Source organism: Lactuca sativa, chromosome 8 (assembly GCF_002870075.4).
Source record: "Lactuca sativa cultivar Salinas chromosome 8, Lsat_Salinas_v11, whole genome shotgun sequence".
NCBI classification, from domain to species: Eukaryota; Viridiplantae; Streptophyta; class Magnoliopsida; order Asterales; family Asteraceae; genus Lactuca; species Lactuca sativa.
Window position 1 is genome coordinate 106,748,412 of NC_056630.2, and position 26,153 is coordinate 106,774,564.

General features: G+C 35.1%; 3 protein-coding genes across 3 annotated transcripts; 1 reads left to right on the plus strand and 2 right to left on the minus strand.

Annotated features, from left to right (window-relative positions):
- The first annotated feature begins 3,476 nt into the window (after positions 1–3,476).
- Positions 3,477–5,606, plus strand: LOC111896830 (pentatricopeptide repeat-containing protein At3g14730). Its single transcript, XM_023892819.3, has one exon. It carries the CDS (start codon positions 3,719–3,721, stop codon positions 5,567–5,569), a length of 1,851 nt encoding a protein of 616 aa, XP_023748587.1. The 5' UTR covers positions 3,477–3,718; the 3' UTR covers positions 5,570–5,606.
- A 52-nt stretch (positions 5,607–5,658) lies between these two features.
- Positions 5,659–7,908, minus strand: LOC111896837 (RNA-binding KH domain-containing protein PEPPER). Its single transcript, XM_023892821.3, has 6 exons — positions 7,486–7,908; positions 7,044–7,290; positions 6,809–6,960; positions 6,468–6,719; positions 6,184–6,378; positions 5,659–6,009 (listed from the first exon to the last, which is right to left on the minus strand). Exons 1-6 carry the CDS (start codon positions 7,807–7,809, stop codon positions 5,803–5,805), a joined length of 1,377 nt encoding a protein of 458 aa, XP_023748589.1. The 5' UTR covers positions 7,810–7,908; the 3' UTR covers positions 5,659–5,802.
- A 4,890-nt stretch (positions 7,909–12,798) lies between these two features.
- On the minus strand, positions 12,799–16,192 carry LOC111896843 (uncharacterized membrane protein At1g16860). Its single transcript, XM_023892828.3, has 6 exons — positions 15,871–16,192; positions 14,406–15,101; positions 14,211–14,322; positions 13,959–14,114; positions 13,365–13,576; positions 12,799–13,248 (listed from the first exon to the last, which is right to left on the minus strand). Exons 2-6 carry the CDS (start codon positions 15,023–15,025, stop codon positions 13,056–13,058), a joined length of 1,293 nt encoding a protein of 430 aa, XP_023748596.1. The 5' UTR covers positions 15,026–15,101; positions 15,871–16,192; the 3' UTR covers positions 12,799–13,055.
- Positions 16,193–26,153: the final 9,961 nt, after the last annotated feature.

Below are 26,153 nucleotides of genomic sequence, written 5' to 3' on the forward strand. Positions count from 1 at the left end.
ATCTGAAGTTGCTACTTCAGATCTAAGTGTATTCTGGCCTAGAGAGTCATAAAGTATCAGCCCTTGGTATGTTGGTGAAGCATGTTTGTCATAAACCCTAGTTTTGAGTGTTTTGAGCCTAGATCTCCATAGCTACACGTAAAGTTTGCCACTTTACGTGAGGAATAGGCCTTAGAAGTATGGATCTATGAGTTCGAGCCCCTGTTTGGCTCGAAAAGCCATTGCATGGATTAAGAGCTGAAGCGACTCGGCGAGTCACATGGGTGAACTCGGCGAGTTGGATGAAGATGGGCAGGAACTCAACGAGTTGGAAGAACAGCTCGGTGAGTCTGTTGAAGATTGCCTTGGACTCGACGAGTCTGTTCTTGGACTCGGCGAGTCAAATCCTGAAACCCCAAACCCTTCGAGTTAAGATTCGGATTAGTGAGTTGAGTGGGGACTCAGTGGGTTAGGCAGGTCAGGACTCGGAAATCGGTAGACTTGGCGAGTCAGGGGCTGACTCGGCGAGTCGAGTCGCGAATGAAAGGATTATGAACATATGAACTCGGCGTGTCAGTAGGCTGACTCGGCGAGTAGGGTCAACCTGGAAGGTTGACTTTGACCAAGAGTTGACCAGTTGACTTCTAGGGGTATTTTGGTAATTATTGGTATTTATTGAGTTCAGTTGTTTGGTGTTGACCAGTGGAAGAGTTCGTGTCGGAGGTTGGAGCAACGTGATCTTATTTTTTCAGCCGACAGTTGCAGGTGAGTCTTCTCACCATACTAATGGGTCTAAGGCACTAAGGCCGGCCCATCTTATGTTGTGTGATATGATAGTTAGCTTTATTCTAGGTGGTATGCTGGTAGATATGTGATATGCTAGTTGTCTTTATGATACTTGCATGGAAGACCATGTGGGGTAGCCCATGGCACAATGGTATAAGACCCTGGGGGTAGCCCACGGCATCCTTACAGGTTTATGTATGTGTTATGTGTAGATATTTATGTGATGCATGATATGCTATTTGATCATATATGGTATTTGCAGGGAAGACCCCGGGGGGAGCCCGTGGCATTGGATGTAAGACCATGTGGGGTAGCCCATGACAGTCCTAGGTGAAGACCATGTGGGGTAGCCTATGACATTGGATGTAAGACCATGTGGGGTAGCTCATGGCAGTCCTAGGTAAAGACCATGTGGGGTATCCTATGGCACTATTACAGGTTTTATGTATGCATGGCTTATGTGATACATGTGTAGCTATTATAGCTAGCAGGATATGTGATATGTGGTTTGTGTGAATGGTATGCTCTGGGAAACTCACTAAGCTTCGTGCTTATAGGTTTTGTTTATGGTTTCAGGTATCCTCGTTTTAGAACGGAAGAGCTCGGGTTGATCGCAGTGCACGCACCTATGATTTCCGCAATGAATGATTTTGGGATAAACTCTAATAAACGATTTGATTGACTATGATTTGATTGTTTAAATTAAATGGTATCAATGTTTTAGTTATATTAAAAATGAAATTTTTACCCCTGATTTTTGGGACGTTACATGAGAAGGTGACTAAGCGGATCTGTGATGGTGTTGCTTTGTCAGAAGTCGTCATTCTCTTTCACGTGTACGCCACCATCGGAAGTTGCCGACGGAGTTTCAGATCAAGGTGGCGATGATGTTTTGGTTAAGTGATGTAGGTCTGCTGTGAAGGAGGTAAGAACTGGGGAGAAGGGAAGTGTCGTACGGAGGGGTTGGAATATTTGGTTTATTTATTAGAAATAAGAAAATGAAAAAAGAAAAGTGAGGGTAAGACAGTCATTTCATGCCAATAGGGGCTAAGCGTGTAAGAAAAAACAAACACAATGACGGTCCGAGTTAATTTTTGAAAATAGGGACTAAACACACTTTTTGGCATGTGCACGAGGGACGAATGGTGTAATTTACCCTAGTCTTTTTAGGTTAGACAGGGACCAAATACATAACAAAAAAAAACAGTATGGACCTTCCGAGTTAAAAAAATAAGTTAGGAACCAAACATACAAATTACTCTAAACCACAGGGACCATTCGTGTAATTTACTCTATAATTGCATAGATTTTGGCACCACAAAAGGAAACTTGAAGCTTTATCCTTTTCATTGTTAGTTTAAGTAAATCTTTCCAATCCAAACTCCTTCACGTAAAAATAAATAATATGTTAGGAAAGTTTTAGATTAAAAACAAATAAAAAATAAAAGTCGAAAAAACTAAAAAAGGACAAGTACATAGAGCACCCACTGAAACGTGACCATTTATCAAGAGGACGGTATTTCTTCTTATAATGATCTATGGCTTTAGAATTTTTGGATCTTTTAATATTATTCAAAAGCTGGAACCAAAATGAAATGTAGAATATTAAGAGCATTGATTTGTTTATTATAGCATATTAGCATCCCACTTGCAATTTTTATTACTTTAAAATCCAAAAACAAAACAACTATTATTGCTATATTGGTAAACTTTTCCAATTATAAAGTCCTAATAAGAAAAAGATTGAGAGTACAATGGCATAATTGGTAGAACTTTTAATAGTACAATGCCTTAATAATTTTTTTTGAAAGTAGGATGCTATGATTTTGTTTCTGATTACCTGTGAACAACAATCAAGCAGCCATGAGTAGTGGATAACATCATAATGACATTTTGCAGCTTGAAACTTAATCCCTTCAACAAAAAATAAAACTATATGAATCTTTTGAGAAAAGAAAGAAAGAAGAGCAAAATGACAGAAAAAAAAAAAGGACACCTCTACTTTCTGCAGCAATATAGTGAGTAACCTATTTAAATTCATTTTTGTGGAGTGAAATCAAGGAATGTGTTGAAGGTACATTTGCAAAGTCTATAAACTTCAGTTTAGGAAATACAAAATATATTATACTAAGTATAGTTTTATTATCAAATATAAAAACTGAAAACTACAAGGATGCAGAACATCATATTTGAAAATATTAAGGTTTCTCCTTTGACTTGAAAAACATCAGTTTGAAGAATATGAGAAGGAACAACAGAGCCACTCTTGTTCTTCTCTCCAACTCTTGATTTTGATGTTTTCGGTTGATTTTCTTGTTGATTTCCTTCCCATTGTGTTGTATGAATCCGAGAATGCACCAATTCAACAAAAACTGCAACAATAACAACATCATACTTTTATACTCCTATGTTGGAAAAAATTGTTATAATTGGGTAGATTTTTCAACGTACAAAATTATAATATGTAAAAAATGAAGGAATAATAATTAACCAACTTACATTCCACATCAAGGCATCTATACGAGGAAATCTCAAGCAATATGGAGCAACAAAAAAAATAAATCATCATTTTACATATCAATCAGTATTTGTTTATGTTAGCGACTGTTTATTGGCAATTCACAGATTGCTAAACAGGTAGAAATTGGGAGTGTTACAGTATTCTATATTGTATATGTTATTCAATGAAGTAGCCACTTTTCTTATAAAATCAAGAAATATTTTATGGGTTTGAGGTAGAAAAGGACTCGTATTATATTTCGGAAAATTAATGTACGCTACAAGTAAACAAATCTGAGTATTTAAGTTTAGATCAAAACCATAAATATTTTTCTTGGAAGAGAAAAACTTAATAATTTTAGTAAACCTCGACGAGCGACGAGTGAGAGCATTCCTTTACGCCAATTTAAGATCTCACGGATGAAATCAAAGCTCAATTGCATATAGATATTAAATGTCCAAAAGGATCCTCAAAACTCGACTGAACAATTTCCTTCCCAATTTTTCATCCCTCCCCACAATCCCAAACATCACATCATGCATTACATCCCTCCAATCATGTGCCGATCAGACCAACTTACAGGAAGGAAAGAAACTCCATTCCTACATGCTCATCAATGGCTTCCTCAGCTCCCCACGCTCTATAACCAGCCTCATCAACATGTACTCCAAATGCAACAACATCTCCGATGCCTTTCTGGTTTTTACTTCCTCCTCTCACTCCCAACTCAACGTTTTTGCTTACAACGCAATCATTGCCGGATTTATCCACAATGAGATGCCAGAACCCGCATTACAGGTTTATACAAAAATGCGAGTGGCAGGTGTTTCGATGGATAAATACACGTTCCCTTGTGTGGTCAAGGCATTATCGAGTTGTGGCGATGTTGCTGGTTTGAAGATTGTTCATGGGTTGGTCTTTAAATTCGGGGTGGATCATGATCTGTTTGTTGGTAGTGCTGTAGTCGATGGGTACTTTAAACTTGGGTTAATGGAGGATGCACACAAAGTGTTCGATGAAATGCCTGATAGAGATGTTGTCCTATGGAACGCCATGATTAATAGGTACGCACAAATTGGTGAACACAATAGCGCATTGGAGTGCTTACATAGACTACGCACAGGAGGGAATGTCCCTAGTAGTTTCACTGTAACTGGGATATTATCAGTGCTCACCATGAAAGGGGACCTTGACAATGGGAAGTCCATCCATGGATTTGCAACCAAGATGGGTTACTCTTCAGGCATTGCAGTTTGCAATGCCCTAATCGACATGTATGGAAAATGCAAATCCTTTCTCGATGCTCTTGATATCTTTGAAGGAATGGAAATTAAAGATATATATTCATGGAATTCAATAATGGGTGTTCATCAACAATCCGGTGATCATGAAGAAACCCTAAATCTTTTCAGGAGAATGTTACATGATCGTACTTTTTGTCCCGATTTAGTCACTTTCACAACTGTCCTCCCTGCATGCTCTCATTTAGCAGCACTAAGACATGGTAAGCAGATTCATGGGTACATGATCACAAATAATTTAGGGAAAGAAGATGATACTCGCATCAACAACGCCCTCATGGACATGTATGGAAAATGTGGAAGTATGGAAGAAGCCCAAATGGTTTTCAATCACATGGGTAGTAAAGATTCGGCGTCTTGGAACATCATGATCAATAGTTATGCAATGCACGGGTTTGGCCACGAGGCATTAGACGTGTTTCGTAAAATGTGTGAAACAGATTTGAAACTCGACGAGGTGACATTCGTCGGGGTTCTTTCAGCTTGCTGTCATGCAGGCCTACTGAATCAAGGGCGAGAATTTCTCGCCCAAATGGAGCTGAAATACAAGATAGTGCCGACAGTCGAGCACTATACATGTGTAATCGACATGCTTGGTCGAGCAGGATTGCTCGACCAAGCATACGAACTGCTATCCGTAATGCCCGTCAGACCAAACTCAGTCGTCTGGCGGGCATTTCTAGCGGCATGCCACCTCCATGGAGATGCGAAACTTGCAGAAATTGCTGCGAGAAATGTTATTGATCTTGAACCGGAGCATTGTGGGAGCTATGTTTTGATGTCTAATGTGTATGGGACTATGGGTAGGTATGAGGAGGTGTGTGATGTGAGATTTAATATGAGACAACAAAATGTGAAGAAAACACCGGGTTGTAGTTGGATTGAGTTTGGAGATGGGGTGCATGTTTTTGGGAGTCGTGATCAAGTCCATTTTGATGAAGATTTGATTTATAGCGAGCTTGGTTTGTTGTATGCGACCATGGGTCTATGCAAGGCGGCTTGATACAATGCAAACATGTGACAAACCATTTGTTGATTGGTGAGAGTACTAGTCAACATTTGTTTTTTTCTTCTTCTTTTTTTAAACTCGTATTTTGAAGAATAAACAACATAACTTTACTTTTTGCTAGAAAGAAAACATGATGAAGTTGATTGAAGCTTTTTATAGAATAGTACATTTGAGATAGGTTTGAATAAAAGAAAGCTTCAATTTATGTATGAGTATGGTTACATTTTTCACAGCCTGTAACTAGTATATCCTCCTCCTCCACCTAAACTGGAGGATGGGTAGCCAGCAGCATATGATTGGCCACCAATACCATAAGTTGATGGCGGTTGGTATGATGAATTCCCAATTTGTGAGTAGGAAGACCTCAAACTTGACTCCAACTTTGCAAAGCTGCTGATGCTTGGAATCGATTCCTTATGCCCATTCACACATTCCTGAAAAAAAAAAAAAGATGACTCATTCCATTCTACCCAACTTGCCATTTAATACACACAAACACGCATATATCTACATATACTGATATATATATATATATATATATATATATATATATATATATATATATATATATATATATATATATATATTATGAAATATAGAAAGGGAACCTGAATGAGCTGCTGAGCTGTCTGAACTTGTGATGATGTCCCTTTTATTTCAACTGTAATTTCATCAGGTAAACCTCTACTCTCTTGCACAGTAAGAATTGCACCACTTGTCCTACGAATATACGCGATATTTGTCCCCCCAACTCCGATAATATCCTCAGCATAAGCTAGTGGTATTTGCATTGTTTGAGCTATCTGATTTACATAACCATATTAATTTAGGGAAAAAAAAGAGATGAGATGAAGGAAGCCTAATTTCTTGAAGAGATATGATGATTGCTGACCTGAGTTACAATAGGGCCACCAGTTCGAGCAATTGCAGGAGAATGTGTTGAAGGTAGGCCAGGATCACGTCCATACAAGGAAAGCCCATGGGAAGAAAGATGTGATTCTCTTTGGGGTTCACGATCAAGAAAGAGTGTCTCTCTCCTCATTGGAAGAGAAAAATCACCACCAATTCCAGTAGTATGCAGCATGGGCTTCTCAGCCCATGTTTCCACTTGTTGGCTTTCTTGTGTCACTGCTGCTACATTATTCTGTAAAAGTACATTGTCTGTTATTCACATAAAGTAACAATGCTGTTATAGTTTCAAGATATAGGTTAAATCAAATGGTGATCACTTACAGTCTTCTCAAACAAAGGAAGAACACTACGATCTACCAAAAACCTCCTTAAATGTCCCACCACAGCTTCTAAAGCTTTCAGGACTTTTACAGCTTCTCCCTGAATATCCACGATCCTCTCTTCTGAATTCGCAGATATAGCTGCCACTTCATCTGGCAAAAGAACTTTTTTTTTCAGAAATGAAAAAGATTGAATTCATTGAGTTGTGAATTTGAAAGAGTGAATTCATTCATACCACCAGAGAGCACACGCACTTGACAACCACTGCTCTCCTGGATTGACTTGATTGATGATCCTTGCTTTCCAATCAGGCTGATGGCTTGCATTGATGGAACCAAGAATCGGATTGAACAAAATGGTACGGATGCTATACTTTCACCTTCGTTCTCTGGAAATCCATTAATTCGTTTAAATACTCTTATTACAGCATCCATGGCAGGTGAGAGAGGTGCCTCTGTTTCTTCTTTGCCAGAGATTAAGACCTGATGACGTAACCACAAGTATTATGGCTAACTACGTTTATATCTCGCATACAGAAAGTAAAACTTGCGTAATTATGAACCCTAAATTAGTGTAGGGCTTCTCGAATTCAATAGAGGTGAAAGAACGCTTGAATTAATGAAAAGATTCGAGATTTACAGGTTTAAAGTGAAGAGAAGAATTTGGAAACAACTTACAATGCGGTCAGGGGTACCAACAGGGGCGTCGAGTACGCGAATTCGAGCTTTGGTGTCTTCGCACATCTTTTTGATTATATCTCCTTTCCGTCCAATTATACTCCCAACCTTGAGCACCGGCACAATGAGCCGAAAAACGCAGTCCCCAGGCCATCCAGGCCACTTCCTCTCCTCCGCTAAAGCCGAATCAGTAGCCAGGGAATTTTTATCTGCCGGCTCCGTCTCCGTTCCCAGAGCCGCTTCTACGATGGTGGTGGCAGATTCCGTCTCTGATTTTGAGGCTACAGTGACGGTGCTGTTGACTGAGGGTATGGTAGAAGCCATTAATGTGCGTTTGAACAGGCTAGGGTTTTTTATGGACGAAGGGTTTGTTTGACGAAGAGGGGATCTGGAAATAAAAGTACTTCGACTCTTAAGTGAGGTCTTACATAGGGGATCTGTAACCAAATGTATGCGACAATGCTCCTTTCAGAAGCCAAATTACTTTCTTGCCCCTTCTTATTTTTAGTTATGCCGAAATAATAATATGTATTTTAAGTTTATTTTCTTATATTATTTGCATTAGTAAAATAGGGTAATTACGAAAAATAAAAAAATAAAAAAAATATATTTTTTCAAAATTCCGGTTTAACCATCAATTTTTAATAAGTTCCGAAAAAACCATAATTTTTTTGGTAAAACGTTGCAGTGCGGCCACTATTATCTATTAGAGCCGGTTTTAATTACGAAAAAACATTATTTTCCCAAATGTTCAGTTTAACCATCAATTTATGTGTGGTTATTTTAGCAGAAAATGAAAATTTGTGGTTTTTTGGCACAAATGCATGTTAGAGAGTTTGTGATAAAACTTTTATCTAAAAGTAGATAGTTTTTTTAGCACAAATAAAAATTAGATGTTTAAACTAGAAAAAAACAAAATGTAGTGGTTTTTTTGGTCATTAACCCTAAGTAGAATTAACCAAATTAGATCATGTACTTTCATTTTACACATCTATTTAATTTTTATATTTGTTACATCAACAATTAAGATATGTTATTATCATTATTATTTTTGAAGTACACATCCTAAAAGGATGGTTTAATAAATATGAACCATAAATTAAAATTCATTTCCAATAATAGACATTTTTAAATCCCTTTAGAGAAATATTATAAAAAATATGAATTATCCATATAGTATGCATTGATCTTGCGAAGGCATATTAGGGGTGGTGAGGAGTGTGAGGAATGTCTTCGCCCTTTTAGGTGTATGGGTTGTTCTAGATCTGAGACAATAATATATTGATTGCAATCTAAGCGGCACCACCCACCCTACCCTACCACCTATAGGCGGTCATCCTTCCTATAATCGTTCGAAAAGGAACTGTAGTGAGATAACATTGTGTTATGTGTTATTTCTACTGAATCTGAGATCCATAGTGCTGTCTTTGGTGTAATTCCTGACCGAGCCTTTAATCTAAATGGATTTACTGGTCATTTTTTCAGTCTTGTTGGTATATTATCCAGGATGATGTCATTATTGCCATCCATGATTTATTCAGGGGTTCCCTCTATCTACTGCTTACACTTCAACTACTTTGGTGTTTATTCCTAAAGTTTCATCCCCTAATTCCTTATATAATATGAGTCCTGTTAACTTGATTCTTTCTTCTTAAACATTTATTTCCAAGAGTTTTAATGACAGACTCAGTGTGGTTCTTCCTTCTATTATATATTTCGAGCAGACAAGCTTTGTGCAATGAAAATCTATTTATGAGAGCATTTTTTCCCCACTCATGAACTTCTTGGTGATATAAAACGACTTGAAAGGATTATAATTAGGGGTGAGAATCAGTTCGGTTTTTTGGTTTTTCGATTTCTTCGAATCGGTTTCCTCGGTTTGATTTTTTTTTGTCCAATTCGAAAACCGAACCAAATCAAATTCAAATTCTCTAGATCAAACCAAAAACTGAATTCTAATTCGGTTTGGTTCGGTTTGAAAACCAAGGAAACCAAATATTAACTTAAAATATTTTCAAACATAAATTAAAATGATTTTAACATAGAAACCTAAAGTTACAAACAGAAAGATCTAAAGTTTCATACAAAATGATCCAAAGAGTAAATTGGTTAAAACGATTTTTACTTTATAATTAATACTTTTATTTAATATAAAGTATAAAATATATTTTTTTAATTATTTGATTTATGAAATTCGGTTTTTCAGTTCGGTTTGGTTTAAACTTCATGAGATCGAAACTCGAACCAAAAACCAAATTTACAATTCGGTTTGGTCTCAAACCAAATCAAAAACCGAATTTGACTATGGTTCAGTTTGAAATAGATTTCGGTTCGATTTGGTTTTTGAGTTTTTCAGGTCCGGACCAAATAATTCTCACCCCTAGTTATAATAACGATTAATATACAGAAAGCTTGTGAAATGACTAGATTGTATTTTCTCACGGTTGTTCTTAAAAAGTTTGGTTTCTCTAATTCCTGATGTAAGATTCTTTTTTCTTACATCAACAATTGTTGGTATTTTGTTGGTGTGTAAGGTGAGTTGAATGCTTTCTTTAAATCTCACAGAAAAGTGAGGCAAGTAGAGTAGAATGTCTTGGATTGCTAAAAGGAGGCTTTGCCATTCATGCACTTACTAGACACCCAAGTTCGCGTAGATGTTTGCATGACATCCATTTTATATTGGTCTATACTTTTCTAGTTTAATTTATACTTGTATATGATTCTCTATAATAGTTTTGAGTTGATTGGTTGTTGCAGACCACTAAGACTAAAAGGCAACCCCCAATCTAGTAATAACATCTTATGATTTATGAATAGTTTTCTTAATGTCATCAAAGACCTCCAACTTATAGGACTTCATTTAAGAAGGCCCTTTCTTAGATATCATAATTTGCCCATTTGTTCTGGAATAATCTTTTTAGGAGGGACAATTATACATATTTGTGTCAAATCCTTCTATTATTAAGTACAGATGGTGTCATTTCGATGTGTTTCAATTCTTCCGAACAAGAAAGGTTTGATGCTTTTGAATCCATTGTATTAATTCCACTTCCTACTCACATTATGCTTTTTATGATATTAGATTATGATTTGTTTGCCAAATATTTAGCTACTAGGTATGAGACCCATGTATTACACGAGTTTATTAAAAAAAATTATATATGAAATTTTAACAATTTGAAAAGTTTGAATTTATAAGAAAAATGAGAAAAAAATTGAATTATTAAAATTAATGAGGCTTTAATGTATTGAATACATTACATATATAAACATTTTCTAATAAATACCTTACATATATATTACCTTACATATTAAATGTGAAATTTTAATTTAATAAAATGAAAAATATAATAAAATAACAAGTGGAAAATAGGAAATTCAAAAATTATAAAAAATGTCATGTATCCAAATGAAAGTGAAAAGAACATGTGACAAAAAGTTATTTATTTATTAGAGAGGATTAAGACTCAAAGTTTATATTTTTATGTTTTTTTAACAGCTTAAGTTTATTAAAAAAACTAACAAGTAGTTTAACATTACAAAAGAAGTAAAAGGTTTTGTAACCACCGGTCCAAGACATATGTGGTCTATGTTTTTATTTGATCACCACATCAAAAAGTTTAACATATCAATCACATATTAAAACGAAATTTCAAGTTAACTTGCACTTCACAACATTACCAACAAAAATAAAACGAAATTTCAAATTAACTTGCATTTCACAATATTACCAACAAAAATCATATCGATGTAGGTAATCATATATTTGTGTGTTCATTAATGGATTAAGAAACCATTCTAGATTCCAAACCAAATATTAGTGGTTCATCGGCTTCAATCCATACAAAGGCTTGTAAGTTTTTTTTTTTTTTTTTTTTTTTTTTATTTGTTCCTTAACAGAGAACACACATAAAATTCTAATTGTGTTTTTTTTCAACTTAAAGTTACAATCTAATCATTTAAGCCACACTAATTAAAATTCATTTAATTAATTTTCAAAGTCAAAAAATTCAAATTTTCCTCCCGAATTTCTGGTAACCAATATTTCACTTTCTTACAATCAAGGCGTTGAGACTAAAATAGTATTATATGTTATATTTCCACCATACCTTAATTTTCAACCTCAGAAAATTTTCTTCTTAAATAATTTTCGTTTGTTTAATCAGATATCATATTCAACAGTTAAACATCAAATAAACCCATTAATAACATTTTACACTTGGAGACCAAAACCTCTAATCTCAATTAATATGTGTCACATCATGATCATTAACTTTATGACCATTACTCTTCTCAATGTCATATACACAAATTGAAATTTCTCCCCACAAGGAGATGGTTTTAAGTCATGAAGGAAAAACATCCCATGTTCATCACTAGTCCCATATGCACCAATATGGTATGCGGGACCTTCCTAAATAACATGTTTATCTTTCTGCTAACGAACATACTTAAAACAACCAAATTGAGAAATCGTTACAGAAGAGACTTTAGACTTAGTTGCTACCATATGTAGATACCCTTCCACACAATTAATTTTCATTTGCTCTCATTCCATCTAAACAATGTCATCATTAATATAGACAACAATAATGATAGTAGGATATTTGAAAGTTAACATGATCTTATTATATACTGTATGTAATTTTCTCCCCACCATATTAAGTAGGTCCACAATAGGTTATACCCAAATATAGATTCAAGATTTGATTATTCAGATCTTGATTCTTGCAAATACTCCAACCATCATTAACTTTCTCCCACGTTCATCCACTACAAAGGTACTCTAGGATTATCATTTTGTGAATTCATTATCAATTCAAAGAAATTGGATTTGACGACAAGTAGAAAAGATCCAAAGAATTGTTATTTGGTTCCAATGAAACTCATGGATATATACCATCGGAACATTTCCCAAAGTGTTCTGTTTGCAAAACCTAAATGGTAACGATTATTTTGTGTTGCCTCAGATATATCTCATGAGTTTCACGAATTTCACAAACATGTCACACAATTACTTTTTTTATTAAAAAAGTAAACTTGATCATTAATAGGAGTTGAAAAGGTAATCTGGTGTTATATCCTTACATCATTAGGTAAATTTTAGCAATCAACTCTAAAAAATTCATATAAAAAGCAATTACCATGTTCGTTCTATTCAATCCAACATAACACACCAACAATTATTGTAATTTCACTAAAAAATGCTCACCAATATTCACAACACAAATAAAAACTCTACACTACACCAATCACCAATGTAGAGTAGTCTAGCAACTTGCACGCAAAGAAAGAACAATAACGCGACAAACGAATCCATAAAAAAAGTATTATAATTATGCCTTGTTTGTTTTCCATAGTATAAAGAAAAAAAGACAAAGTAAAACTGTAAACTCATCTCTCAAGTCTCAAAAGTCGCCCTTTTACCTCTCCATTATCACACAACACCATAACTAGTTACTGTAATAAAAGAAGAACAAACAGAAACAAACTATACAAGTGTATTTTTTTGAACATAAGTCATTCATGATATCGCAAATTTACTTTTTTACCCCAAAATAGCAAAAATGCTAAACAGGAATGACATCAAGCTTTGATGAGTCTTCACCTCTCAAAGCAATGCCTTCAAGGTTGACTGGAAGAAGGCATTGACTCCATTGGCATCCAGTTGGGATTGGATCAGATGGTGGAACTATCATCAACACATTCTCATTTCTCTGAACAATTCCCATCACACTCACTGTGCTTCCTTCTTTTATGTACCTATCATATCAAAGGGTATTTTTGTCTTTTTCTCATTAGGACATTCTACATTATAGTATTTATATTAGTGAAGATCAAAAAATGAAAGTAGGTTGCTAATGCTATTAGCCTATTACCCTTCTTTGAGGCGCATGACACGATCATCAGGAGGGATATTTCTGTCATTCAACCATCTAATGAATTGTGGAGATGAATCTTTGTTTGACTGGTCAACTTCTATAACAACAGATTCTTCCACATATGGAGTCACACGTGCTCCATAACCAGTCTTTACTAATGCCCTCAATCCAGATTGAAAATCCGATATATAGAAATCCACCACATGCCTCTGCAAAAATATTTATATTATTATTTTATAACCAAGAATTCTCTAAAAATATAGAATCTTCATAATCATTAAGTAATAAGAAATGAAGTAATCTTTTTTGAAAAGTCAAAGCATGTCTTCTTTTTGGAAGTTAGTAAATATTATATAATTCCATAGGAGAATATTTGCTTTATGTAAAGCTAATTACACATGCAAATCAAAAAGAGAAAGATAGACTCTATAATTGATCAATAAAAAATCGGTTTTAATCACAACTAACACATGACTCTTATTAGCTTGCAACAAGCATGCAGCTAATAATAATAATAATATAGCCACCTAACAAAAACATATAATTGTATACTATAAAAATCATGGTTTTATAAATTAAAAATATTATTACCTCAATGGAACGTAGGCCCCACGTAAAGCGACGATGTGTAGGGTTTGCAGGTTTTGAACCCCATCCTCTATATTCATATAAACTAGTGGATGTATAAACACATCTGGGAACCCTTTGAAATGATGACTCTAAAGGCACATTTCCACAAGTAACCACCTTCAACAAATCAAGATTTTCAACATCATATATATTGACAAATTGAACTATGTAAGAAATCCTTATTAGATATTTATATATATAGAATATTCATACCCCAGACACCTTCACAAACTGTCCATTTTTTGCTGTTCTAAGCTCAGCATCCGGATACCCATCAATAAAACTAACCAAAGATTTCCCTCCCCAACATGCACTCCAAGGCGAACTGAAAACACCCAAAAAGAAGAAAAATTTAATGAAAAAAAGATAATTTTTTTGAACATAATAAAAGACAAAGATAGTAGTCACCTGGATAAAGATCCACCATCTTTCTTGCTAAGGTGAGTTACAGCCTGGTTTTTAGCCATGGAACTTCTTGACTTAAATGACCCTGTGGAGTCCACCGGACCAGCCACCTTGCGGGGTGCACCGGCGGAGTTAAGTGGTCCAGAAGTGATGAGACCAGTGGTGGGTAGAACTGGCGGGAGTGGTCCAGAATTGTGGCGGGAGCTAGGCATTCCACCACCTTGAGGTCCAGATGACTTCCTTATAGGTTCACCATGTTTATTCAAAGGTCCAGAACTGGTTTTCTTCATGGAAGCTGAACCAGGAACTGCCCCACCGGAAGACCCCATTCTATTGGCGGCATTGGATGGTGGTTGGTTGGAATGTGAAGAACTGCCGCCACCAAAAGATCCTGTTCTTAGAGGAGCATTAGCTATTGGTCCGGATTTTCTTGGCCTATTGGTAGTGTGTTGACTATGTTCTACATCAAACATTTTGCCAAGTTCACCGGATTTTTTTATATCACCGCCAGTGTAGGGGACGGCGGTGGAGGACATGGTGGGTGCCCTTTCTTTTGGCTGTTCAGGCCGCCCAGATACGTATAAACCATTGTTAAGTTGATGAGATGGGAATCTTGAACTCATATTTTGTGTGAACAAAGAGGGTTGTTTTTGTAATATTCTCAGCTTAGAGCAACTGGATCTTGTGCATAATCAAAATCTACAGAAGAATGAAAGATTGTGAGTTTTGTTAAAGTAATTCAAGAAAATGAACCTAGGAATCCAGTTTAAGATTTCAAGTTATCAGAATCAGGTATAGAATAAGTTTAAGTACACAATGAATGGTTACCATAAAAGGAAAAGAGAATTAACTTTTGTATTGATTTGAACCAAATGAATGAAGGAAATCCATGGAGTTAGATTTAGGGCCAGAAAAATGTTGCAGATAGTAATGATCATTTTTGTAAAATGAATGACAGGAAGCATTATGCTTCAATAGGGATTAGTCATGGAAAGTTAAGGAAAATTAGCGGATAAACAAGTCTGAAGTATGAATCCTAAAAACTGAGAATCTAAACGAAATGGAAATCATGTTACAACAGAAAATTTTATCATTATCGGACTGAAAGAAATTTCTCATCTATTAAGGCAAAATTCAACTTCATATCAGGATCCAACTTGTAGCAGAAACAAGTAGAGTGAAATCGGAATCAGTTGAAGCTGTGAGATGATTTGATTAAACAAAGTTAAATGATATGTCTAACATGTTACGGATCCAAATCAAAAGCATTGACCCCAAATTTTACGACTCGTAAATGTTAGAGATCGGAGATGCTGCATCAAACACAAGTTCAAACAAGCAAAAATACAGCAAACTAAGTTCCAAAATAAAAAAATTCGCAAGTGGTTATCGTTCCGCGTCAAAATCAAAGTAAACTGAAATCAGAAACACCGAGTTGAATAAAATAATAAACCCAGAATGTACCTACATTCCCGAATGGAGATCAGAAGCCCTAGACAGAGAGTTTGACAGAATTCTAGAAGGGCAAGTAATCAAAGGGGTTTTCGCGGTGATTGACTGAAAAAATTAGTATTTTCAGCATACCTTGTGACGAAGTATAAACATGGCTGATCATGAGAGAGAGAATATAGAGAAAGAGAGTTTTAAAATGGGATTTGTTTGTTTGCAAAACGGATTTGTAAGGAACCCTCAAGGAAAACTCCAATCAAATTTTCTTCTCTCTAAAATGCTTCAAGAATACATATTGGACTAAATTTTGCCACCGTCTTTCACTTTCCTTTTCACTACTTGGATCTTGAATGATAGACAATAATGGCCCTTTCTTTCTTTCAACTCAAAGTCCATATTTTATCAATAATATACCTTCATCATAATTATTCACCTAATCAAGACTTATATTATGAAATTAAATAATAAATATATATGGAAATATGAGAGATGCAAAGACATTTTGTAAAAAACATATCTTTGTATGCATTTGTTTACGGTATATTATGTTTGTATTAGGGTTTTTATAATAATTTATAATTAGATAAGAGTAATGATTCATATTCATCTAATTTATTCGACCAATCGAGATAGATTTATCGAATATATGCAAATATGAAAGAACAAAGACAATTTGTTAAAAACTATCTATGTATGCATGTCTTTAAGGTATCTTATAAGTGTATTAGGGTTTCTCCTCACTATATTTATGATAAGATTACTTATAGGGTTGTCACATTGGATTGAAAACAAAATCTAGGTGCAAGGAACCCAAATTACTCACAAGTAGAAAGATCATCAAAACTATATCATAGAGTGTGTTATTCTTTTAAATGTCATGCTAGTTAGCAAGAAGAAATGTAAGAAAATGATCGGTTAAAGTGTATTGTAATGAATCTGACATGATTTTAAGGAATCAGAGTTGGTATACACATATAAGGTTGCAAGTGAGAGACCGACGTACATATAGACATACATTATTTCTTATCGATATAAAATATAGTTCAACTTAGGTATTGTAGTCCATATGTTGTTGTGTTATGCTATCTACTTTTAGTATATGTGTTATTCATAAGGACTTTGTCCATTTATCTGACAATGGTTAGTTGTTTTTTTCCTATCCTGGTTAGTGTGTACGTCCATTATTCCGATCTTGGTTAGTTCATTTAAGATGAATGCACTTACATATATAACTTTATTATTTCTTGTAAATTGACCAATAAAAGAGACAAATCAAGTTTAGTGATTTTATCACATGACATTTATGTAATCAAGATGAAAGACCGAATTAGATCACACAAGTAAAAGGCTAAATGTCAAACCTTGATGCCCTCACCAATTGTTCTCAGTGCTAACATAAAAAGGTAAACCATAATCCTCCCAAATGTAATGTCCTGATTTTTCAACCCAAAATTTTCATTTTTATTTATCAAATATATAAAAGTATAATTACATTATGTGGAAACATGTTGTGAATGCGTGTGTGTACAATTGAACCTTGACCTTCTTACGAATCAATGAAGTATTTAAAAAAACATTTATATTCAACTGGGTAAGCACGAAGCTTAGTGAGTTTCCCAAAATATTATATCCCCCAATACATATACAATACATACACATAATGGCCGTCAACATAAAGCTGGCCGATAGACTCGAGCGGACTAGCGTTATGCTAAAGGCCAAGTAACGGACCAACTTTATACCAACACATACATATTACAGACAACAATCCAACAGTACATGCAACTAACATAACTAGTCTGATTTGTGACATCCCCAATTTCACAGTCATTTTAAAAATTTTATGTATGCTTATTTGAAAATCAGAGTATTCGTTTTAAAGAATAATATTGCGGAATTTGTTCCCAGAAAAACATGATAAGTATATACTCCCTCCATCCCAAATTGATAGTCCACTTTTGACTTTTTAAGTCTTTTTTCTTTAACTTTGACCTTAAATATTTTTATTTGTGTTATATATTACTTGATAAAACTTATAACAATGAAAAAACATTTAAAATACAATCCATTCATATATTTTGCATCAAATATTATCTATCAAAAACAAAAATATTTAAGGTCAAAGTTGAAGAAAAAATACTTCAAAACTGAAAAGTGGACTATCAATTTGGGACGGAGGTAGTATTATCAAAGCATTTACGAATAAATGTATTTGTTTCTATAAAAACTTTGGGATTTTATTGTCAAAATATAAACATTAGCATAAACATACCTTACATTCATTTACACTAGTGATTTACATCTCCTTTAATCTCTCAGTGTAATGTAGCTTCGTATCGATACCTTTGATACAAATAAACTGAGTGGGTCGGGTTGGGAAACCTGTTGAGTACATAGGGATTTCAATCCCACAATGTTATATATATATATATATATATATATATATATATATATATATATATATATATATATATATTAGAACTCATAACATATACAATTTCACATCATATAAGCAACTTTACCCCCACCCCGTCGGTCCTCACAACGACACGATCCATACTCCTGGATCTAAAATTAACCTCTTTACCTAATCCACACCCCCGGATCACGTATGTCTAATCCATGCTATCAGATCAATAACTATGCACATTCCATACTCTCAGACTAGGGACAATTGAATAAGTCTAATCCATGCTCCCGGATTAATGACAAATAACTTTGTCCTTTCCATACACACAGATTAAGGACAAATGACTAAGTCTAATCCATGCTCTCGGATCAATGACAAGTTTTAAAGTTCTATCCTCCGTGTATATCTCACCCGTACTCATAAGGAGATACTACCCAATATTCCTCATAATTAATTTAGGTTTACTATGTATCCTAAATCATCATATATTATCATATATGCTCTTAATACGTATTTCAAGCAATATCAAATATTTTACACACAAACATATATTTAATACTTTAATCAATACTTGTATTAAAATCATGTTCATGAAAGGGACTACGCACTCACTTGTTAAAGTGATGATTCAAAACTCGGGCAACGCTTCGCTTCTAACGATTCTATTTTTTTCTTTCGACGAAACCTAGTATTATTACCACTAGAATTTAGTCTAATATTTATTGCGACTATTTACGAGCGATATTGTTTTATAAGTTTTAAGCAATACTTTTCAACCACTATGTACAAACAGGGGCCAGACATGAAACACCAGAGGGCAGGACCATTTTGGCCTTATAACACTTTTGAAATCCAACAACCATATGCGACCCTTCAAACCAGATTCCCCGTACCGAGTATTTAAAAGACATTATAATAACACTTTGTATATTATATTTTATAATATATTTATTGTTTATAAGTTCATAATAACAATATTAAACTTAAACATACTTAAAGTAGGGTAAACATAACTCACTTACTATGAGGTTTGGCTAGGAACCGGACTCTACGGGAGTAGAACTTCGGTGGCGAAAGCTCTTCTTCTCAGAGCCTTCTAGCGCTCTGGGACTCGCCTCTAATACTTAGGAAGTGTTAGGGAAAAGCCTTGAGGGTTTGGGGGTGTTGGAGGGAATGAGTTAGAATGGTGTGAGAAATGAAGTGATTTGCGCCTCTATTTATAGGCAGGAATTTAGACCAACTCGCCAAATTCTAGGCCTCCAATTCGTCGAGTTGAGTGCCAAGTGTCACCATCTGGTGGCAAGGCGTTGGGAGGAAGCAATGGTCAGGATTGTGCCACGTGTCACTCGCAGATTACTCCAAAAACTAATTATCTTATAAAATCTGTAACTTTCGCATACGAGCTCCATTTTTTGAAGTTCCTTATATCCACGCGTAGGCGGCAACGTGATCTACAACTTTCGTTTAGACTTTGTTGGTTAATTTTTAATTTATTTTTAAAGTTATATTTTAACAAGTTTAGACATGTAAAGTCCGTTAAAAAACTCATAACTTTGTCATCAAACATCCGTTTTCATCTGTCTTTATATCGTTGAGCTCCTATTAATAAGATCTTAAATTCTCATTTAGGTCGTGTCGGCTAAAAATTGACTGATCTAATATTCGAATTTCGGGCTATGTACTGCTATACTAAATATTAGAAAAAATCATAACTTCATTATATGAAGTCAGATTTAGACGTTCTTTTTATGTACGTCATTGATTTAACATATACTATGATTTTGGCTTAGATCCCTAAGGCTAAAAAGTAATTTATCATAAACTCACTTTTTAAAATTCCCGGTGTTGTGTCGGTTTTGCTGTAAAACTTCGACCGGTCATAACTTTTTCGTTATAACTCAGATTTCAACGTTCTTTATATGTACGGAACCTTTGTGACATATAATATAACTTGGTTAAAATTATTCATTCTAAATAATCTTCTACCAAAAAGTCATTTTTGACGTTTATTGTCTATAAATTGACTAGTCCGAATCTACGGACGTTACATGATTGCATACTATAAGGCAAATATATCCTATCATACTGATGATATATGTAACGACCATAAAATTCCAACCAATTTGAACTTTTCAAAAACAACCCGGTTTCATAAAGTTATTACAAAAAGGTTTTCAATATAATTATTATCAGAATCTTCCCAGAACCACAACATAAAACATAATCATGAGGAGCGGTACGATCACACCTTTGCCTTGCCACGGTCTCCTGAAGAACCTGAAAAACATTAAACCACGACTGTAAGCCCAAAAGCTTAGTGAGATATCCCCAAAGTACCAACCACATATAGTATACACGCATAACATGCCATATCACAACAGAACATAGAACAGCCATGCACTTCGGGTCTACTGTGTGACTGGTCCGCCCGCACTGGGCCTTCAGTCCACCTGGTCCACCCTCCGAATCTAACCACATACATCGAGTCTGCAGTGTGATTGGTCGCCCGCACCGGGCCTTCAATCCACCTGGTCCACTCTCTGAGTCTACAGTAAGACTGGTCCGCCCGCACTGGGCCTTCAGTCGGTCTGGTCCACTCTTCGAGTCTCGGCATGTCTGGTCCGCCCTCTTGGGGCCTACAACCTATCCGGACCGCTCACTGGGCCTTCGGAATAACCGGTCCGCCCTGGGTATGTTGGCCTACAGCACAAAGCAGGACCCGCCTCAACCCAACCCCAGTCCCACAACCATGTGCACATAAACATTCAAACATACAACAATTCACATTCAATCAAACCGATCTAGCAGATCACATAGCATAACATCATCCTAACCAGGATACCGACCTTAACTAGGTCTCTAATATATACCATCCTATATACCAGGATACCGACCTTAACCAGGTCTTTAACATATACCATCCTAACTACTAGGATGTAAACATAACAATTCAATAACATAACAACGATACCTGTATCACAATCCGATAAAGGGCCGGCCTTGGTGCCTTAGACCCTGTTGATATAGTGAGGATAACTCACCTCACAACTATCGACTGAACAGGTAAACCCAAGCTGCTTCGACCACTGATACGATCTCCAACACTGGCCAACACCAAAACACTGAACTCAAAACAAAAGCCAACAATTACCAAAATACCCCTGGAAATCAACTGGTCAACCCTTGATCAAAGTCAAGGTCAAAGTCATCCCCTGACTGACTCTACTCGCCGAGTCAACGCGATGACTCGCCGAGTCCCCATGCACAGAATTTCCCCAATCCGCGACTCAACTCGCCGAGTCACCCCGAGACTAGCCGAGTTCCACAACCCTGAGTCCTTCCACACTAATCTCACCGAGTGATCCCTTGACTCACCGATTGACAACTCAACCAGAAGAAAGGTTAGGACCTCCCGACCAGACTCGCCGAGTCCAAGAACAGACTCGCCGAGTGCAAGGCTATCTGCAACCAACTCGCCGAGTTGTTCTTCTAACTCGCCGAGTTCCTGCCCATATTCATCCAACTCGCCGAGTTGTTCTTCCAACTCGTCGAGTTCCAGCCTATCTTCAAGCAACTCGCCGAGTACACCCTTGTGACTCGCCGAGTACCCCTAGATCTGAAACCATACAGAAGCTTTCCAGACCATGCAGCTGACCCAAACCATAGATCTAACCTTCTACAACCCATCCATCACGTAAAGTGGCAAACTTTACGTGAATCCAAAGAGATCTAGGCATTTTACACTCTAGGGCTAGGGTTTGGGACAAAAGAACTTCACCAACAACTCTTGAGCATAAACTTTATGGCTTTCTGGATCATTAACAACCTAGATCTGAGGTAGCAACCTCAGATCTTACACCAAACTTGAGATGGACCTCATTTATGCCCCAAACCCCCCCCCCCCCCCTAAATGATAGATCTAGATGCACAAAAGCTCAAATAGAAGATTATTGCCTCAAATGAAGGCTCCCACTGATGAATGAACCAATTCTCTGCAAAGCCCCTTGCTCCACTCTTCTTGCTCTTCAATTTCCTTCCAAGATTACCTCCTTCAAGGCTCTAATCTCTCACCAAGGAAGGCTCACACGAATTTAGGGTTTTCTGGAACTCAAAAGGAAGGTAAAGAGGCTGGGGAAGAAGTGTTATGTTCTTTATATAGGGCTCAACCTCCGAAATTAGGGTTTTCTCCACTCAACACCAACTCGCCGAGTCCACCCATGCTACTCGCCGAGTTGGTCACTTAACACGCGACCATAGTCGCGACCCTACTCGCCGAGTCCACTCGTGGACTCGCCGAGTTGCCCTCTTACACTTACACTTTTAGCCCTTCAACTCTACTTCTGATATTTCGGGATGTTACAATATATATATTGGAGCACATAATATAGTGAGAAAACTCACATGAACAATTATTCAAACAATTGTCAACTATCTGAGTGATTCTATTGGTGATCCAATTTGGCTGGTAACATGCCTAACAAGTATTAACCTATAATATTATAACTTATTAACTCCAATGGCAATCGGGTATTGAAAGCTAAATCTTTCATTAAACCCATTGAATACTGAGAGTTCTATCAAATAAGGATCAACCAGATAGGATAGTTGGGAGGCATGACCATTTCTATATATAACCTTTTTGAAATCTAACAACCAAGCCAACATGACCATTCTAGACACATTTCTTGTAAGTAGATCAATCATCATTATAATTGCAATTACTGATAAATCTTATTTATACATTCATAGAAACTACTATGATTATAAATATAAGTTACACTTAAAACATAGTAAGTGTAGGCTAACTTACAAAGAGTTTCTAGCGAAAAATGGAAAAGTCTCAGGCAGAACTTCGACCTGAACACTTGTATGTCTTCGACGACTCAAGGCTCGGCTAAAAGCTCTATAATCTATGGAAAACTTGGACCAAAGAAGTAGAAATTCTAGAGAGAGAGTTATGGAGGTGTCTCAAAGAAATGAGGGAGTTTGATCCTATTTATAGGTGATTTTTAGGGGTGCGTTGCACGCTAAAGGCGATGTATCCCCATCCATTTTGTGCCACGTTTCAGCTTCTATGTGGTCCGCGTTGCCACCTTCTAGAAGCACGTGCCACGCAAAACGCAATTTTTGTAAATTCCATAACTTCTTCATATAAGCTTCGTTTTCTAAGTTTTTTATATTCACGCGTAGCTATCGACAAGTACTACAACATTCATTCAGACTTTGTCGGCTAATTCTCACTTTATTTTTAATTTATTATTTTAGAAGGCTTAGACTGTTAAACTCTGTTTAAAATTCATATCTCTTTTATACAACATCCATTCTCGATTGTCTTTATATTGACAAAATTGTATCTATGAGATCTTCAACTCTCGTTTAGATTGTTTCAACTAACAATTTACTGATTTTTGTTTCAATTTCTATGTCGCACACTGATATGCTGAAACTTCTAAAAATTATAACTTCCTCATACGAAGTCAGATTTGGACGTTTTCTACATACACGCTCTCGGTTTTACGATTACTATGACTTTCGTCTAGATTGCTTATGCTAATAAGAAACTTACCTAAAATTCATTTTTTTACGACGTGTATAGTCGTGTCGGTTTAATCACGAAACTTTGAAGAAGCATAACTTCTTCATACGAAGTCAGATTCGAGTGTTCTATATGTCTACGAAAATTGTATTGACGTTTCTTACATGATTATGATGATTACTTTGGCTTTAAAGTAACACATATATACTTTGAGTTATATAAACAACGGTTTATATTAAATCTTATTGGAATGTGAAATGGAGTGTTACACCAAATCAAGCAAAGTGATGTTCAATATTAAACATATATATCATTTGTGTAAATCACCACAATAAAAAAAACATGCGAATCAAAATGGCAATGAGTTACGCATAAGGTCACAAGTTATGTGGCTAGTGCAACTTGGAAGTCGTATTAACCACGGTTGACATTTATTGAGCATAAGATTAGATCTGGTCATATTTTGCCATTATCATATCCATCAACATGCCTTCAAGTTTTGACGGCTTATTTAATGTCTAAAAGCATATAGTCTAAAATTTGCAAGGTCTAACGCTCTAAGTTGGAAGATTATCAACCTATATTATGTTATAATTCCATATTTAATGTATTTAAGAGGGTTCATGAAGTTAATAGGTTTTGTGGTTATATATGAGTTACTTGAATATGACTTGAAATACCGGGGGCGTTTAGTTCGCATGATTTTTTTTTTGAAATATGTCAAATGAATTGCATGTAATTTGCAATGCGTTTTTTTTACACCGAATGAAACATGTTTTCTGTTTGGTTTCTAAAATTTGCAAGGTCTAACGCTCTAAGTTGGAAGATTATCAACCTATATTATGTTATAATTCCATATTTAATGTATTTAAGAGGGTTCATGAAGTTAATAGGTTTTGTGGTTATATATGAGTTACTTGAATACGACGTGAAATACCGGGGGCGTTTAGTTCGCATGATTTTTTTTGGAATATGTCAAATGAATTGCATGTAATTTGCAATGCGTTTTTTTTACACTGAATGAAACATGTTTTCTGTTTGGTTAGCATATTTGTCAAATGAACCGAAAAGTAAGTGATATAATATGACCAAAATATTTTTTTTTGTAGCTTGTTTTTACTTTTAAGTTTTAACAAAATGATAAAACCTCAACTAAATTTTAAAAAATATATATATTGAACTCTTACCAACTTAAATATATATCTTTTTCTTGAATTTGTGCATAAATATATAAATCAAAAAGATAGTTTTTAATATATATATATATATATATATATATATATATATATATATATATATATATATATATATATATATATATATATATAATTGCATTTTGATAGAAAACATTTAATAAATATATTGTTACAAGGCTAGGACTATGACTACTTACTTACTTAGTGACATTTGGGTGTAATATAAAGGTGTTATTAGAGGTGGGGTTTGTGAGAGATGATAATAATTTTGATTTGATGAATAATAAGTAAAACAAAGTGGTGGGATGGCATTTTACATTTCTAATAAAAGATAAGGAATTAAATCTAAAATATTTTCCCTTAGTCAAAGTCCAATTTTTTAAAACATATAGTTTTGTCAACCAAACATAATTTCTATTTCATTATAATTCCTTTAAATTTCTTCTGAACCAAACATGCATTATTTAAATATTCATTGGAAGTCTTAGCATGAAAAAGTTTCATGCTAATTGAACCTAATTTCACGAATACAAAAGTTACGGGTTAACACTAACTTATGATACTTGGTAATTAGACTTTTCATGTTAGAATCTAATGTGAATTCGTCGTTATTGACGTATATGTGGTTAAATTCATGCATTTAGACACGATAGTTAATAATTTCAGACAAGGATTGTTTTATGTAGAAAGTAGATATATTTCACAAGGATAATTTATGGTAAAAATACTGATAAATGTAGTTTGTTGAAAATATCTAAGTCAATGAAATATGAAAATTTCAATACTTCACTTGCTTGAGATTCTTTATATTGTTTATTTTTAAATAAATAAGATACTATCAAAACAACACAACCCTGTAAATACAGTTTTATATTTTAAAAATATTCACTATTATAGTTAATCCAACTATCCAAGACAATTTAGTTGAATCAATCGGGAGAGAACAACAAACAATCCAGTTAAGTTTAACCATTCATTTTTTAAAAACCAACTACGATTTAACTCGATTTCATTCCGATTCGGTCGAGGTATAAATCTTGATGGAAAACCTTATAATAACTTGCGATACTTGGGGCCAATATGTTGAAAGTTATAAGATTTAAAAAACAATTTAAGAGTTATGCATAATGGAAATTAACATATTAAATTTAGCAAAGGGG

Bases quoted from the DNA above. Each gene is read 5' to 3' on its own strand.
- LOC111896830 (XM_023892819.3), top strand. From the start codon at position 3,719: ATGTCCAAAAGGATCCTCAAAACTCGACTGAACAATTTCCTTCCCAAT.
- LOC111896837 (XM_023892821.3), bottom strand. From the start codon at position 7,809: ATGGCTTCTACCATACCCTCAGTCAACAGCACCGTCACTGTAGCCTCA. The intron at 6,379-6,467 runs GTCAGCAATCAT...TATGTAAATCAG, and splicing joins GTGGCCCTATTGTAACTCAG to ATAGCTCAAACAATGCAAAT. The intron at 6,010-6,183 runs GTTCCCTTTCTA...TTTTTTTTTCAG, and splicing joins CAGCTCAGCAGCTCATTCAG to GAATGTGTGAATGGGCATAA.
- LOC111896843 (XM_023892828.3), bottom strand. From the start codon at position 15,025: ATGAGTTCAAGATTCCCATCTCATCAACTTAACAATGGTTTATACGTA. The intron at 14,115-14,210 runs GTATGAATATTC...GATTTGTTGAAG, and splicing joins AGTTTGTGAAGGTGTCTGGG to GTGGTTACTTGTGGAAATGT. The intron at 13,577-13,958 runs GTAATAATATTT...ATATTTTTGCAG, and splicing joins GGGGCCTACGTTCCATTGAG to AGGCATGTGGTGGATTTCTA.